Source organism: Geotrypetes seraphini, chromosome 1 (genome assembly GCF_902459505.1).
Source record: "Geotrypetes seraphini chromosome 1, aGeoSer1.1, whole genome shotgun sequence".
Taxonomy (NCBI): domain Eukaryota; kingdom Metazoa; phylum Chordata; class Amphibia; order Gymnophiona; family Dermophiidae; genus Geotrypetes; species Geotrypetes seraphini.
In genome coordinates, this window is record NC_047084.1 from 433,492,686 (window position 1) to 433,510,846 (window position 18,161).

Genomic DNA, 18,161 nt, shown 5'->3' on the forward strand with positions numbered 1-18,161 from the left:
TAAATCCCAGCTTTCTAAAATAAGGGTTTTCAACATTTTTTTAAAATTCTTTATTAATTTTACATCTTTCAACAAGTGTAACATAAAATAACATTTAAACTTAAACAATATTACTTGATTCTCTATCAATTTAACTTAAATCATAATACTTAAACCCTCCCTTCCAATCCTACTAATTCATATGTATTACATATATCATATAATAATATATTATATATTCTTTCCTATTAATTTAATATCAAATCAGAAATCCCCCCCATTCTTTGCAATTATTTCTATTAGGGAAAAATAATAATCCAATAACTACTCATTGCAATATTTTATTAATGGCCTCCAAACCTCCTGAAAGGTATTAAAATTACCTTTCTGTAAGGCTAACATTCTTTTCATCTTATATATATGACATAGTGAATTCCACCAAAAACTATAATTTAATCTATTCAAATTTTTCCAATTAAATGTAATCTGCTGGGTTTTCCACATTTATTCAATATACATATGTAAATTATGAATAGGGCTTCTAAAGTAAGGGCCTGTGACAAGGTGAAGTTCCTGTCATGAGCCAGCAGAGGGAGCCTGAGCAGTGGTGTGTGGAGCTCATTTGCATAGAGATCTTGCAAAGGCACTTGGGAGCTGTCCACTCACCCTTAGCGAAGTAAAGTGCTGAAAATGACAGTTCTCAAGCTAAGAGCTGAGGGAAAACAGGAGCTTATTTGGGAGCCAAGTGTCCCTCAAGGGGAGGAATACTGACTTTGACCTAACCCTTTGTAAGCCTGATAGACTGGCCTGCCCGGTAGAGACTGGAGTCTAAGGGCGGGCTCAAGCTTGATGACCGGCAGAGAGCCTGGTAGATGTGCAAGTGACCAGGTGTGTGAGAGAGTCCTCACAGAGAGCAGCTGAGGGACACTGAGCAACTGGAAGGAGTCCTCAGGGAGAGTCCTCACAGAGAGAGATTAGCGACTGGAAAGGGTCTGGAAGGAGGAGTAGCTGGAGGGCCCAGTAGAGCTTGGAGTCCGGGAGGCTCAAGCTTGACGACCGGCATAGGTACCCGTGAAGAGTGTACAGGACCTGTGGGGACTCAAGAGGTGGGGAAACAGAGGAATGGTGGTGGCCTCACAAGCAGCCAGAAAAGCTAAAGGCCGACAGGGACTGGTGAATGACTGGTGGAGGGACCTGGTCATGTGTTTTAGAAGTGTACAGATGATGTGTGCGTTTTGGTGATGATGTTCTTGTTTTAACAGAAGTACCTAGTGATGAAGCACAGCCTGAAGAAGAAAGACCAGGAAGTGCCTGTGGACATATGTATGACGGGGAATGACCGCTCGGCCTGATCACATTTTGTGGCAGTGGTGGGATTTTGAAACTGTCGATCACATTGGGGATAGGGGGATTCAAGAACCGCCTAAAAGGAATCCCGGAAGAACAGACAACACCAGGTGAGGAGGAAAAGGGGTGACTGTAGGTGAGGAGGTGGTCACAAGGGGCTCATATGGGAGCCCACGAAGGAGGCCATAGGAGCCCCCAATCAAAGGGGAAGGAGGGGGGCTTAGTTTTTTGAAAGGCTAAGGGGACTTGCCCAGCCTTAGAGAGAGAAGGAACTGCAGTCAATTAGTCAGAACTGGACATACAGGAATTTTTTTTTCTCTTTTCTTGTATGAGGGAGGAAACACCAACCCTTTTGAAAAGGGGGTCTTCTCTGAAATCAAGGGTCTCCACCAGGTTCAAATCCAGCCCCCTAGACAGGAAGCAGCATCTCCTGAGAACCTAAACTGGGAAAGTAAAGGCATTGATATAGAGCCCTTGTCGTCCCAGTCCTCCGCAGACTGGACTTCCCCATCTTGCGTATGGCATTGTTGCTGGAGAATTGTGCTCTTAGAAGGGGAAACCCTTGGCACTAGCATGTCTGCAATTCCCAATGGATTCCATGTTAATCATGTAAGCTTCAAACATCATATTGATGAATTCAGGGGGTAACTCCTGTCTGGGACACCCAAATGGTCCTGCAGTTGCTCCTGAGCTCTTTTCTGGGGTTTTATGGCAGCAGCATGGCTGCACTTCATCAGGGACACATTTTTGCTGATCCCCAGTTCAAACCTGGACTTTTTGCCTGGTCCTCACACTATCTGGGCACTAATACCTCCCGAGTAACTAGAGGAGGCTAAACCAGCAGCTCCTGCTCCCCCTTCATGCAGTTGGATCTATGCCAGCCTGCACTGAAGCCCACTGCGGACAGAACCTGGGGTAAGCCTTGCTCTCAAGGGACCAGTCCCTGAGCTCCTGGACTGTTAATGCAGACTGTCCAAGTAGGTGCACAGCAAGGCAGTTTTCCCCTTGGATGCAGACCTCTGACCTTAGAGTCTGTGCTCTCCCACAGCTAATGTCCCAAAATTGGGATCCTCTGCAGCACTGAAAAGCCTCGCAAACGGTAAGCAAAAAACCAAAATTAAAGGAAAAATAAACAAGAGCAGAAAAGAAAGTTTCCTACCATCTCGCTTGTAGAGAAACAACTGAGGAATTGGAGGACTTCCTACAGGTTCAGGAATAATGTGTCTGTCGCACTAGAATAACCTGAATATGAACCTGCCAATTTTTAAAAAATATCTCTTGAAAATAGTTGGTTTTTTTTTTATAAATCTTTATTCATTTTGACATCTTACCTCAAGTGTAACAATAATCAACATTGAAATTGAATACATCACTTGAATTTCTATCATATTCAACATTAAAATATAAAGTTTATCCCTTCCCTCCCACCCCTACTATAATATATATAATCAAATATATTTTATAAAAATTATTTTCTATTGATCTAAACATTTGATATAATCCAGAACCCCCCAACCCATCCCTGTATTGCAATGTTCTTATATTGAAAAAAAAAATGGTATCTATTCATTACAATAATTTATCAATGGCCCCCAAATCTCCTTAAATTTATTATAATTTCCTTTTTGTATAGCTACTTTTTTTTCCATTCTATAAATGTGACAAAGTGAGTTCCACCAAAAACTATAATTAAGTATACTCCAATTCTTCCAGTTACTTGTGATATGTTGTATGGTGACCCCTGTCATAACCAATAAAAGCCTAATAGCAAAATGAAGACAATGCTTTTATTTAAATAAAATATACATGGTGGCCTGATTTATGAAGGTTTTTGTCAGCTGCAACCAGAAAAACTCCTAGATAAACTTGATACACATAGTTGGTTCAGTTTCAACAGAGCCACAGTGCAAGAAAATATACGATAGCCTACTTGCTACACAGGCAGCGAAACTAGACTATCACCTCTCCAATCTACTGATTACAACACCAGACTACAAAACCTTCAGAAGAGAAATAAAGACCTTGTTATTCAAGAACTTTATCAGGACAAACTAATGCCGTATCTTATCATTTCAATCTATTCCCAGATCCTACAACTTCCCAGTTAAATAACTAACATGTCATTGGCCCCTGTTATTTGTTCCTAATCCTGTAATTCGCCTGGATATGTCCAGAACACCTCTTTTGCAATTTGCTTAGAACCGCAAGGTAATGACAGAATAAACAAGTCACTAATGTAATGTAAGCCATCAGAAGGGGTGAGCAAGGGGTGAATGCCCTAATTGCCAAGTACTAAGGGGGTGGAGGTAAGTGCCGCACAATAGCCTTTTTTAATTAGATTGTTAGTCTGCGTGTATTCAGACCCAAAACGGAAGGGGGCATCAAATGCAACCTTTATCTAAGAACTGTTTTATCAATTTGGTCTTGGAGGATGAGAGGTACGATGACTGCATCTATGAGACAAACATGGTTTTTCCTGTTACATAGAGCATTCTGGACCCTTGTTCGTTTAAAAAAATTTGATTGCTCTAAGTCAGATAGATGTTGGCATTGTCATCTTGAAGCAGGGACTTTAGATCATTTATTGTTCTATTGTCCATTTATTATGGCTTTCTGGAAATCAATTTGGGGCCAAATTAATAGTTTGTTAGAAAATTATGTGGCATTATCATATGATACAGTATTATTTGGCATGTCTTTGAGGGCTAAGAGCCAAATATCTTCCAAAAATAATAAGCTCTTACTTATTTTAACAGGAGTCGCCATACAACAAATAACATGGAATAGATTAAACTACAGTTTTTGGTGGAATTCAGTGTGTCATATTTATAAAATGGAAAGAACATTAGCTCTTCAGAAAGGAAATTTTAATAAATTTCAAGATGTGTGGGGGCCATTAACAAATTATTACAATGAATAAATATCATTTCCCTGGTTAGTACAAATGAAATAATGGGGAGGGGGTAATTTTTTTAATTTTTACTAGGAAATTCTTTATTATATGATATATGTGTTATGATATATTGAAGAGTTGGGAAGGAATGGGATAAAATATATTGAGTATGATTAATTATAGAATTTCAAGCGGTAGCGTGGGGGAGCGTGAGGGAGCTCCGCCCACCCCCAACGCGTCACTGCCAGTGTCAACACCAGAGCGCCGGACTCCCCCTTAACAGGAGGAGAGCGCGGCGCTACACAGAGCAGCTTCGGCCGGTGCAGGAGAGGGCAGGCCTGGCGAGAACAGCGGCGGGAGAGAGGAGAGAGAAGAAGCAGGAGGCAGGCGGCGAGCGGTAGCGTGGGGGAGCTCCGCCCACCCCCAACGCGTCACCACCAGCGTCAACACCAGAGCGCCGGACTCCCCCTTAACAGGAGGAGAGCGCGGCGCTACACAGAGCAGCTTCGGCCGGTGCAGGAGAGGGCAGGCCCGGCGAGGACAGCGGCGGGAGAGAGGAGAGAGAAAAAGCAGGAGGCAGGCGGCGAGCGGTAGCGTGGGGGAGCGTGAGGGAGCTCCGCCCACCCCCAACGCGTCACCGCCAGCGTCAACACCAGAGCGCCGGACTCCCCCTTAATAGGAGGAGAGCCAACGGCGCTCAGCTGTTCGGCGCGTGGCGAAGGCGAGCGGTAAAGGCGCTCGCCTTAGCAAGAGCGCCTTTGCAAAGGAGCCTGCAGAAGAAGCCAGGAAGCTGGGCCGACTAACAGGGAGCCCCAATACGTAAGTTACATTCCGGTTATTGTTCTTTTGTTTATTATTACCTAACCACACAGCACACACCGAGACAAGCACTCTCAAAAAGCACACACCGAGTCAAGCACTCTCAAACAGCACCAACACAACCGAGACCAACAATCAGCAGGAGGACTGCTATCAAGAGGGCAGGACACACACAAATGAGAAGGGGAACAAGACATGAGCGCCCACGGAAGACAGAAGTTGGGCTTTCCAGTCTTCTGCACCGGCTGCAGTATGTATGACTACCTCCCCTCGGGGACTAGAAACATAGAAACATAGAAAAAGACGGCAGAAAAGGGCTATAGCCCACCAAGTCTGCCCATTCCAATTATCCGCCCCCCAGAGTTCACTCCCCTAGAGATCCCACGTGAATATCCCATTTCTTCTTAAAATCCGTCACGCTGCTGGCCTTAATCACCTGCAATGGGAGTCTATTCCAATGATCCACCACTCTCTCGGTGAAGAAGTACTTTCTGGAGTCACTACGAAATTTCCCTCCCCTGATTTTCATCGGATGCCCTCTGGTGTTTGAGGGTCCCATGAGACAGAAGAGATCATCTTCCAACTCGATGCGTCCCGTGATGTACTTATACGTTTCAATCATGTCTCCCCGTTCTCTTCTTTCCTCAAGTGAGTACAGCCGCAACTTTTTTAATCTTTCTTCATACGTGAGATCCTTGAGCCCCAAGACCATCCTTGTCACCATTCGTTGAACCGACTCGATTCTTAGTATGTCTTTACGGTAGTGTGGTCTCCAGAACTGAACACAGTACTCTAAGTGAGGCCTCACCATGGATCTGTATAACGGCATCATTACTTCAGGTCTCCTGCTGACAAAACCTCTGCGGATGCAACCCATCATCTGTCTTGCCCTGGAGGAAGCCTTTTCCACTTGATTGGCAGCCTTCATATCCTCACTAATAATCACCCCTAGATCGCGTTCTGCGGTGGTCTTAACCAATGTTTCCCCATTCAGTACATAAGTTCTACGCGGATTATTCTTGCCCAGGTGCATTATCTTGCATTTTTTAGCATTAAAGCCTAGCTGCCAAGTAGTTGACCATCTTTCCAGCAGTAGTAGATCATGTGTCATATTGTCAGGTAATACGCTTTTGCCTACTATGTTGCAAAGTTTGGCGTCGTCAGCAAACAGTGCAACCCTTCCTTTAAGTCCTTGCGTCATATCTCTTATGAATAAATTGAATAAAATCGGGCCCAGGACTGAGCCCTGCGGCACCCCACTGATCACATCCGACGCCTTAGATGGGATACCGTTCACCACCACCCTTTGAAGTCTACCGCTCAGCCAATCCCCAACCCAAGTAGTTAGAGTTTCAAGTTTCAAGTTTCAAGTTTTATTTATATTTGATTAAACGCTTAATTAGATTATTTCTAAGCGAATTACAGTTTGTAAGTAAACACAATATTGAAACAGTAAATAACATAAAATATAAAAAATTTAACAATTTATACATTAAGTTTTAAGATAAAATCATATTAGTAAAATATACAATTACAAATTAAATGTTAGAAGATATAAAGATCATAAAAATTACAGAAATTTTAGATTAAAAATTATATCATAAAATAAGAATTCAGCAATATAACGGATCTTGAGATATAAAAAGAGCACTTGGATAATTTTAAATATTAAAAGCGTCTTTAAATAAAAAGCATTTTAAATTCTTTTTAAAATCGTTTAAGTTATTTATTTCTCTTAAGTATAAAGGTAAAGAGTTCCAGAGTTGAGGTGCTACTACAGAAAACATATCCTGACGACGGGTTCCAATGATTTTTAACGAAGGAATAGTTAGAAGTTTGTGGTTATTTGATCGCAAAGAACGTGAAGAAGTATAAGGGATAAGTAATTTATTTATGAATTGGGGTTCATTGGTGTCTAAGGTTTTGAAAGTTAACAATAGAATTTTATAGGTAATCCGATGATTAATAGGGAGCCAGTGTGATTTAATTAAGAAGGGAGTCACATGGTCATATTTTTTCCCTTTATAAATGAGTTTAATGGCGGTATTTTGTATGATTTGTAAGCGTTTTTTTTTCTTTTTGGGTAATGTTTAAGAAAAGAGAGTTACAATAGTCCAGTTTAGAAATGATCAAAGAATGAAGTAGAATGTTTAGCGATTTAGGTTCTAAAAATTTTGAGACTGAGAGTGTCTCCCAACCCCATCGTTTTCAACTTGTTCAATAGCCTTCTGTGTGGGGCGCTATCAAATGCTTTACTGAAATCCAAATATACCACATCCAGTGATTCTCCGGCATCTAGTTGTCTAGTAACCCAGTCAAAAAAGTTAATCAGATTAGATTGGCATGATCTACCCTTGGTGAACCCGTGTTGGTGGGGGTCACGTAGGTTATCCTCGTTTAAGATTGTGTCAAGATTCTGTTTAATCAGAGTTTCCATGAGTTTACACACTACAGATGTGAGACTCACTGGTCTGTAGTTTGCCGTCTCTGTCCTGCAGCCCTTTTTGTGGAGTGGAACTACGTTAGCTGTTTTCCAGTCCAAGGGGACTCTTCCTGTGCGTAAGAAAAGATTGAAAAGCACAGATAATGGTTCCGCCAGGACTTCGCTCAATTCCCTGAGCACCCTGGGGTGTAGGTTGTCCGGTCCCATGGCCTTGTTTACTTTGAGTCTTGATAGTTCGTTGTAGACGCTACTTGGCATAAACTCGAAATCCTGAAACGGGTCTTTCTGGTTATCTCCCATCTGAAGTTGTGGACCAGCTCCTGGTGCTTCACAGGTGAAGTATTCGTTTAGTAGGTTTGCCTTGGCAGAATCTGATTCTGCAAAGTTACCGTCCGATTGCTTCAGCCGTTCTATCCCAACTTTGTTTCTTTTCCTGTCACTAATATAGCTAAAGAAAGTTTTATCCCCTTTCTTAATATTCCGTGCTAGCTCTTCTTCCATTCGGAGTTTGGCCTCTCTGACTTCTTTTTTGACAGATTTAGCTCTGTCTAGGTAGTCCTTTTTCGCCTCCTGGTACCCTAAATGTTTGTAGGTGATGAATGCTTCCTTTTTCTTCTTAACTAGGTCCGAAATTTCTTTAGACTAGGGCATACGTTTGCAGCTGATGCGAGGAGCTGGACAGCCTGAAACTGCAAGTTCGGCTGCTGGAGGGAACTGTGATGGAACTCAAAGAACTCTTTGCCAGGAAGGAGGAAAACTGCATGCAGGAGAAGTTGTTAGGGGAGCCCGAAACCTGCGAAGGGATCGTGGAATTAGAAAGATTCATCGAGGAAGCCCACCAGCAACACGTAGAGATCCCAGGGCTAGAAAGCTGTACCCAGGATACCCAGAAAGAAGGCCTGGAAAAGAAGAGTGAAGACACCCATGCAAACACAGAAAAAACCGAAGATGAGATAGGAGACATCTGCACACCAGGAGGAAGAGAGAGAACGCAGGAAGACGCCCCCCCATCTGGAAAGCCGAAAACAATTTCAAGAGTAGCAATGGAGGAAGAAGACTGGCCCTATACCATAGACGTGGACTTACGACCCCCAAGAAACCCCCGAATAAAGAAGATGGGGATCATCGTAGGCGACTCCATTATACGTCACGTGGACAGCCACACCGCAGGAGGAAGAGAGGACAGAATCGTCACCTGTCTGCCTGGAGCAAGAGTGAAGGATGTGGCCAACAGGATCTCCAGGATCATAGACAGCGAAGGGGGAGAGGATACTGCTGTGCTCATCCACGTGGGAACAAATGATGTGAGCGGACGGAAGTATGACAGGGAAGAGATGAAGGGCCAGCTCCGCTCACTTGGAAGACAGCTGAAGATCAGGGAGGTGAAGGTGGCATTCTCCGAGATCCTTCCAGTACCAAGAGCGGATGGAAAGAGACAAGGGGAATTGCAAGCTATTAACGCCTGGATGAGACAATGGTGCGAAGAAGGCGGCTTTGACTTCGTGCGCAACTGGACGGCGTTCTGGGGAAAAAGCAAGTATTACAGAAAGGATGACTACACCTCAACAAGGAAGGAGCGAGAGTATTGGCAGGCAACATGGAGAAGGCTTTAAACTAATAAATAGGGGAAAGCCGACAGTCGACCACCAGTCGATGGCACGGACGACAGGATGCCCTGATGAAGGAACCATGGGCTACTACTCATACACAGGAGGGGACGACCTCACAGCAAATAGGGAAGACAAGGCAGGAAGGGACAACTCAGATACAGGAGGGGATGACCGCACAGCAAACAAGGGAGACAACACTAGAGCGGTTAAGGATACCGTGAAAGAAACAGTACGGACAGCAATGAGTAGAAAGTCCAAAAACGTAACACGAAGAGAACTCAAATGTATGTATATAAATGCTAGAAGTCTAGGAAACAAAATGGGGGAACTAGAGACAATAGCAAGACATGATAAGTTGGATATCATTGGCATAACAGAAACATGGTGGAATGAAGAAAACAAATGGGACACAGTACTACAGGGATACAAACTATATAGAAGAGATCGAGTAGGGCAGAAAGGTGGAGGTATTGCCCTATATGTTCAGGAAGAAGTAGAATCTGTTGGAGTGGCTATGACGGAAACGAAAGAGAAGCTGGAGTCCCTCTGGATCAAGATTCCTGGACAAAACAGCGCAGACACAAAAATTGGCCTTTACTATCGTCCCCCAGGACAGGCAGAGGAAACTGATTCAGAAATGATAGAGGAAATCAAACAGGAATGCAAGACGGGCAATGTAATAATATTGGGAGACTTCAATTTCCCGAGGATAGATTGGAAACTAGGAACCTCCAACTGCAGCAAGGAGGCCAAGTTCCTGGAGGCGCTAGGGGATTGCTTCCTGGAACAAATGGTAAAGGAGCCGACAAGAGACAACGCCACCCTGGACTTGGTACTAAACGGCCTCACGGGACCGACAAAAGAAGTGGAAGTTACGGTACCACTGGGGACGAGCGATCACAATGTGATCACCTTTAACCTTGACATCGGGAATAGAAAACGTGCCAAAACCTTAACCACAACCTTAAACTTTAAAAAGGGCAATTACGATCGCATGAGAGCCATAGTGGAACAACGTCTCAAGAAAAAGGTGGACAAACTCGAAACAGTAGACCAGGCATGGTCCCTACTGAAAAATACTATCACAGAAGCACAAAATCTCCACATTCCGAGGATATCCAAAGAAGGGAGAACAAAAGGTAAGGGAGAACCGGCATGGCTTACCAGACAGGTGAGGGAAGCCATAAAAGAAAAGAAAGACTCCTTCAAAAAATGGAAACACATGAAAACAACCGAAGCATGGAAAACACATAAAGATGATCAGAAGAAATGTCACAAGGCGGTGAGGGATGCCAAAAAGGGCTATGAGGAAAAAATAGCGCAAGAGGCCAAAAACTTTAAGCCCTTCTTTAGATACGTGAAAGGGAAAAACCCCGCAAAAGAGGCGGTGGGACCCCTGGACGACCAGGGAAGAAAAGGGTACATCAAGGAAGATAAACAAATTGCAGACAAACTAAATTCCTTCTTTGCGTCCGTCTTTACGGAGGAGGATACTGCAAAAATACCAGAAGCAGTGAAAGTGTTTAGTGGAGTAATAGATGACAGCCTCACCACAGTTGAAGTGGAGTTGGACCAGATATACTACCAGATCGACAAACTCAAAAGTGACAAATCCCCTGGACCAGATGGAATTCACCCGAGAGTCTTAAAAGAATTGAAGGTTGAAATCGGAGAGTTATTGCAAAAACTTGCCAATCTGACAATCAGAACTGGACAGATACCAGATGACTGGAAGATAGCCAATGTCACGCCAATTTTCAAAAAAGGATCTAGAGGAGAACCGGGCAACTACAGACCTGTGAGCCTAACATCTGTCCCTGGAAAGATGGTCGAAGCACTGATCAAGGATAGCATAGTCCGGCACTTGGATACACACGACTTGCTGAAACCCAGTCAACATGGGTTCAGGAAAGGGAAATCATGTTTAACGAATTTACTTCAATTTTATGAGACCGTGAACAAGCAAATTGATAGTGGAATGCCGGTGGACATAATATATTTGGACTTCCAGAAAGCGTTCGACAAAGTTCCACATGAAAGACTTCTCAGGAAACTACAAAGCCATGGAATTGAGGGAGATATACAAAGGTGGATAGGCAAATGGCTGGAAAACAGAAAGCAGAGAGTGGGCATAAATGGGAAGTACTCAGACTGGGAGGAGGTGACTAGTGGTGTGCCCCAGGGCTCAGTACTTGGGCCAATCCTATTTAATATTTATATCAATGACCTGGAAGACGGAATATCCAGTGAGATCATTAAGTTTGCAGACGACACAAAGCTATGCCGGGCAATCAGATCGCAGGAGGATATCGAGGAAGTCCAGAGTGACTTGTATCAGTTAGAGAAATGGGCAGAGCAATGGCAGATGAAGTTCAACGTGGAGAAATGCAAAGTAATGCATTTAGGTAATAAGAATAAGGAACACGAGTATAGAATGTCAGGCGCAACTCTGGGTAAGAGCGAACAAGAAAAGGACCTGGGTGTACTGATAGATAGGACCCTGAAGCCATCGGCACAATGTGCGGCAGCGGCAAAGAAAGCAAACAGAATGTTAGGCATGATAAAGAAAGGAATCACGAGTAGATCGAAGAAAGTCATAATGCCGCTTTATAGAGCAATGGTCAGACCATGCTTGGAATACTGTGTCCAACATTGGTCTCCCAACCTAAAGAAGGATATAAAACTACTGGAGAAGGTTCAGAGACGAGCAACGAAGCTAATAAGAGGTATGGAGAACTTGGATTATGAGGAATGACTCAAGAAACTGGGACTGTTCTCCCTTGAGAAGAGGAGGCTGCGAGGGGACATGATCGAGACGTTCAAAATACTGAAAGGCATCGATAAAATAGAGCAGGAAAATAAATTATTTACATTGTCCAATGTGTCACGGACAAGAGGACATGGTTTGAAGTTAAGGGGGGACAAGTCCAGGACAAATGTCAGGAAGTTCTGCTTCACGCAGCGAGTGGTGGACGCCTGGAATGCTCTCCCAAAGGAGGTTATTAAGGAATCCACTGTGTTAGGATTCAAAGGCAAATTAGATGCACATCTCCTTACGAGAGGCATAGAGGGTTATGGGTGACTAAAACTACATCATGTATATACCTGATAGGGCCTCCGCGTGTGCGGATCGCCGGACTAGATGGACCATGGGTCTGATCCGGAGATGGCAGTTCTTATGTTCTTATGTTCAAGTGATATATTTAAGTTAAAATGATGTTACTTTTTGTTACACTTGATGCAAGTTATAAAAATGAATAAAGAATTTATTTTTTTAAAAAACCCAAAATAACCCCAGCTTCCTTAAAAGACAAACCTACAGGCTTATCATATCAAATCTATATTAAAGTGTGTAACAGGAGGAGCATAAGAATGTCAGTGGGCATATGTAACTAACACTGCAACCATGAGAATTTCTTTCCCAACCCAATGAAGTAAATCATCAATTTTTACTTTTTTGTAGTGTCTGTCTAAATCATATTCACAATAGCTTTTTCCTGTTTAAAATCTGCTTTTTATAGTATTTTGGAATAGTTTGGGGGATAAGCTAGGACAATGCCCTGTGAAGCAATAGAATTATTTAGAGGAGCTACATACTCTAAAAACTAAAACTAGAGAGTCAAGACACAGTTAGCTACCCTGACTTGGAAGTTACTGGAAAAACTGGAGAAGAAAAAACATGAAGTGGCAACTCTCAGCACATAATTCTCGGATCTGAACCCAACGAGTGGACTATCGAGCCCTTCTCTATTGGCTGAAAGGCAAATACTACTTAATCTACAACAGAGGATATTCATTATTTATATATAACTATTCTTTGGTGTTTGCCTGTTTTAGATCTTTAGCCTTTTGGGAAAATAATAGAGGAATGATGGGAGGGGAGGGTGGTAATTTTATGTATTGTAAAATAAATTAGAAAGATTGTCAAGTGATGTGTTTAATTGTATTGTTTCACTGTTTGTACACTTGATGTAAGATTGAAAATGAATAAAGAATTAAAAAAAAAAAGATCTTTAGCCTTTCTTACCTGTATTTTCATGACTTACGAGCCGTGCTTGGTATAAACCTTGCATCATCATCCAAACAACAGTATCTTTCTGGTTACACTCAGCACCAACACTAATAACGTCATTTAAACACAGTAAGGGAACGCGGCCTTGAGAGACCAAATACACTCTCATGAAGGTGGACTTCTCAATATTTTCCTGCAAAGCAAGACATCTTATGTTAACAAAGAACAGGGTTCTAAAGGCACAAAAACATGGGTACCATCATTCCAATGGTAAAATGGTAGATGAAACACCCTCAGATTTTCATACTAATCAAATCCTTGCAAGTCAAAGATTCGTTGTTTTTACTTCAATAAAGAATGCTTTTCCAAACTAGGGGGGATGTGCACAAAACTTACCATGCTGGTTTTAGCCAGTCTAAATGAAACAATATTGTGCGGCCAATGTAGAGAGGCTTTCAGACACTGATTTACGGTATACAAAAGCAGTGACCGACAGTCCCATGCTAATGAGCTTGGTAGAATTAAAACATGATCATTAGCAGATTAAGTGCAATGTTCAGAATCAAGTTTAAGTTTTCAAGTTTCAAGTTTTATTAAAAATTTGTTAAACCACCTATCATCCTTCTAGGCGGTTTAACATTCAAAAATAATTTATACAAAAAATAATTTAAAGAAAAGGGTAACAAACAAGAGACTAATAGGACTGACTGGAATGGGTGTATAGAAAACCCCTGCCAAATTAACGACAGCTCTTAACTACTGGTAGGGTCCTGTGCTTTACTTTTCTGTGAGTACCTGAGCGTTGATTGGCAGGTATTGACATGAAAGTCACAGAAGCATGCCATGACCCCTCTCCCCCAAACACTTTCCTGTGCCTCTCTCTTTTAAACAAAAGAATTCCCTGGTTGTCCAGCAGACCCCCTCCCATCTCCCCAAACTAAAAAAAATATATCTGGATGTCCAGCAGACCCCTCCCTGCTTGTTAGTCCAATGGACCCACCAACCTGACCTAGCAGGCCCCAGGCTGGGCTAAGCCCAACCCCCTAGTCACCACTGGCCCCAACCATTGCCCTAAGACCCCTTCTTATAACTTTGGAAGGAGATACGACAGATGTCTACACCCTCCTGCCTCTGGGCCCACCCTCTTCAAAATGGTGGCACCCCGCCCCTGCTCTGGGAGGGGTCTAAGTATGATATAAGGATTTCTGCCTTATATGATATTTACACCCTTCCCAGTGCATCCCAGGCAGGGCTGGGGTGCTGCCATTTTGAAGAGGGCGGGCCTAGAGGAAGGAAGGAATAGGCAATCCTCCTACTCCCTTCCAAAGGTACATTGAGGGGTTTTGGAGGGAAGGTGGTTGAGGCAATTGGTGACTAGAGGATTGGGACCAGCCCTACGCCCTGCTGAATTGAGTCAGTCGGTCCACTGGATCATGGTCAATTTTTTGGAGAGGGGTCCACTGAACCACCAGGGATTTTTTTTTTTGTGTGTGTGTGTGTGGGAGGGGGGTGTTGGGAACAGTCTGCTACACAAGCACAGAAGAGCTGTGACTACTGCACAGTTTTTGAGGACATGACCCAGGAATAGTCCAAACCCTTTATTGACCAATACTCAGCACTAACGGCATGCATATAATTTATATATAATGGTCTGATAAGACTAGTGGTAACTATTCAGTGTAGCACAAGAGTTTTGGTTTGTTTGCTATATCTAGCACAGGGGTGCCCAACACGTCGATCGCGATCGACCAGTAGCTCAGGAAGGCAACGCGAGTCGATCGCGGAGCCCATCCCGGGCTCCGTGATAGACTCGTGTTGCCGTCCTGATCTACCGGGCCGATCAGCCTTCCTCTCCAGTGTTCTCTCTAGGGCCTTTTAGCTGGGCGGTCCGCCCAGCTGTCAACTGCTGCTGCTGCCGCCGCTGAACATTAAAAAAAAACAAAAAAATCCGGCTTGGAGATTTCAGCCCGTAGCGAACTTATGCTCCGTGGCTCTAACATGTGCGTGCCGGCTTCCCTTCTCTTCCCTCCGAAACCGGAAGTTATGTCCGGGGGGGGGGGGGGAGAAGGGAAGCCGGCACGCACATGTTGAGAGCCCTGAAGCAAGCGTTCGCTATGGGCTAAGGCGGGAGACAGGTTAGTGAAGCATTTGCTCTTCTTGCTGCCGGGTCCTGCCTACTTTCTGTTTCCGCGAAGGCAGGACCCGGCAGCATTTCCCCCAATAGGTCGATCGCGATCTTCGGCCAATCAGCCTTCCTCTCCACGACGGCAGAATTGACGTCGGGGAGAGGAATGCTGGTCGGCCGAAGCAGGGAGAGCTTGGGGCGGCGTCGGCTTTCGGGCTTGTTATTGGTGGCGGTTTGTGTCCTGGTCCCCGATGGCAGTGGCTTGAGGGGAGGGCAGGGAGAAAGAAAGAAAAAGGGCAGGCAGGGAGACAGAAGGAAAGAAGAGAAACAGAAAAAAAAAGAAAGGGAGGCAGAGAGAAAGAAAGGGCAGGGAGAGAGGAAGGAAAAGTTGGGGGAGGGAACGAGGTCTGGAGGAGAGGAAGCATACAGGCTAAAAGAAGGGAAGAAAGATTGGATGCACAGTCAGAAGAAGAAAGTGCAACCAGAGACTCATGAAATCACCAGACAAGGTAGGAAAAATGATTTTATTTTAAATTTAGTGATCAAAATGTGTCTGAATTTATATCTGCTGTCTATATTTTACACTAAGGTCCCCTTTTACTAAACTGCAATAGAGCTTTTTAGCGCAGGGAGCCTATGAGCATCGAGAGCAGCGCTGGGCATTCAGCGCAGCTCCCTGCGCTCTAAAAACTGCTATTGTGGTTTAGTAAAAAGGGAGGGGGGGTATATTTGTCTATTTTTGTATGGTTGTTACTGAGGTGATAGTGCATAGAGTCATCTGCTTTGACCTCTTTGAAAAACCCTGGAATAGGAATGATAATTAACATTTTCTATGCGTACAGTGTGCGTTGTGTTTTTTTAAAATTTTATTGTTGGTAGATCATTTTGACTTGGTCATTTTAAAAGTAGCTCGCAAGCCCAAAAAGTGTGGGCACCCCTGATCTAGCATGTTACCTGTTTCGTGCTTAGGGTCTATTGTGATACATAGAGATGAAAAATTGTTGAGAAATTGATTAAATTCATTAACATCTTCATTTAAAATATTTTCTAAAAGTAGATTAAAGTCACCTAGCAGTGTCAGAGAGGAACATGTTAGTGCCATATTAGAGACAAATTCACATACTTTTGGTGCACATTTTGACCAGGGACCAGGAGATCTATAACAAAGTATGAGGCCATGAGGCTGTTGTGCTGGTTCTCTTTTAAGATGACAAAACAACAGCTTTATTTCTGGTTCACACAGCTAACTTCTTACATTTCTAAGCAGCTTTTATATATTATTGCTATTCCTCCTCTCTTATCCCTCAGTCTGTTGATCTGTGTGATCTTGTAGCCCACTGGACAGATCTCTAATGTTATAGGGTTAGATTTGGATTCCATTATCAATACCTCTGATCAGGGAGGTTTTGTTGCATACAGATCTTGCATTTATATAACAGCATGGTATAGGTAGTTTTGTTGAGTGGAATTCAGGCCTTTTGCAAGCGAGGTATTGTTTTTTAATTTCTAAGTTTGAGATTAGATATAATAACTGGGATCCTGTTCTTAATATAAAAGTGAAAACACTATTTCTTTTTTGTAGTGTGAATAATTTGTCAGCTTCAATCAGTTTCTCCTACCTTTGGGAAAATCTTTAGCTGTGTGAACACATTTTGAATTTGAACTTGTACAGGTTAAGAGATGGATTTACGTAATCACATCCAGCAGGATCACTGATAATTATTGGTTATCCAAAATGGGTAACATTGTTTCGTAGCTTAGCAATTTTGATTAGGAGGGGGGGGGGGGGCATGTTCTCTCTTCTATATCGGTACTAATTGTAAGAGTAGGACAGATATTTACAAGATGACAATTAATAAATCAAGAGATTATAAACGCACTAGAAAAGATTGAATTAGCTCATCTGCATTCTTAATTTGTTTTTCTAGTATTTAAAACTAATCTATGAGAACAGTATAGTATTTATAAAAAAAGATTGCCATTGCCCCTGCTGAGTAGGAGTAAACATTTTTAAATTACATACAAATTATTTGATGTTTATAATACCTTAAAGCAGCCTGCATAACCAATCAGCACTGAACTGTAAGGGCAAATTAAATCTTACACAATTTAGATCATGCATCAGTTACCTTAGAGACATGACATATTCGATCTATTTCTGTATCTGCCATTTCTGAGAAGCATTTTGCAATGTTAATGTAAAGCTCCACCTCAAAAGTCTAGGAAAAATAAAACCAAAATAGATAAACAATGCAGTAAAATAATTATTCCATAAGAAAACATAACAAGCCATTTGAGCAATGAAAACATTTATGCTGTTACTTTTTTTTTTTATAGTGATATACTTCTATTAGCTAGACTTATCAAAACACAGATTTGCAACTCCTTAGCTTTGATGCTTCTTCTTTTGACCTTGCTTATTTTTATAATTACAAAGGTATTCACTGAATCTTACCAAGCTCTCTCTATTAGTTTGTCTGATGCCATTCAGCAGATTACAGGGAATTGGAAAGATTATACTAAATTAAATTATACTTTTTGGTGGAATTCAGTGTGCCATATTTATAAGATGGAAAGGGTATTTGCTCTGCAACAAGGTAATTATAATAAGTTTAAAAAGATATGGGGGCCATTGGCGATTTATTTTAATGATCAGACATCTTAAACACCAAAATATTGAATAAGATAAGGGGGTGGGATTCTGAAGGATAATAATTGATAATTGATATTTATTGGTATATGGGCGGGAGGGGTGGGATTCTTATATAATTAAGGTATTTCTGAATGAATGTTGTACACTTGTTGTAATTTTTGAAAAAGAATAAAGATATATAAAAAAAAAATTTGTCTGATGTCTATAAGCACTCAGCAAGCATGAAAAGTGCTGCACTGGCAACAGTGAAGAAGCAGCCTCTTGAATCCCTGCTTCCTCC

The 18,161-nt window shown here is 42.5% G+C and overlaps 1 protein-coding gene across 3 annotated transcripts in view; it reads right to left on the reverse strand.

The window, feature by feature from the left end:
* FOCAD (focadhesin) overlaps positions 1-18,161 on the reverse strand; it is a 471,722-nt gene that overhangs the window by 16,736 nt on the left and 436,825 nt on the right. For all 3 annotated transcript variants that reach the window (XM_033919504.1, XM_033919495.1, XM_033919513.1), the window contains 2 exons: positions 17,358-17,447; positions 13,119-13,296 (listed from right to left, as the gene is read on the reverse strand). In XM_033919504.1, the coding sequence (XP_033775395.1) occupies positions 13,119-13,296; positions 17,358-17,447 (268 nt within the window). The remainder of the gene's footprint in view (positions 1-13,118; positions 13,297-17,357; positions 17,448-18,161) is intronic.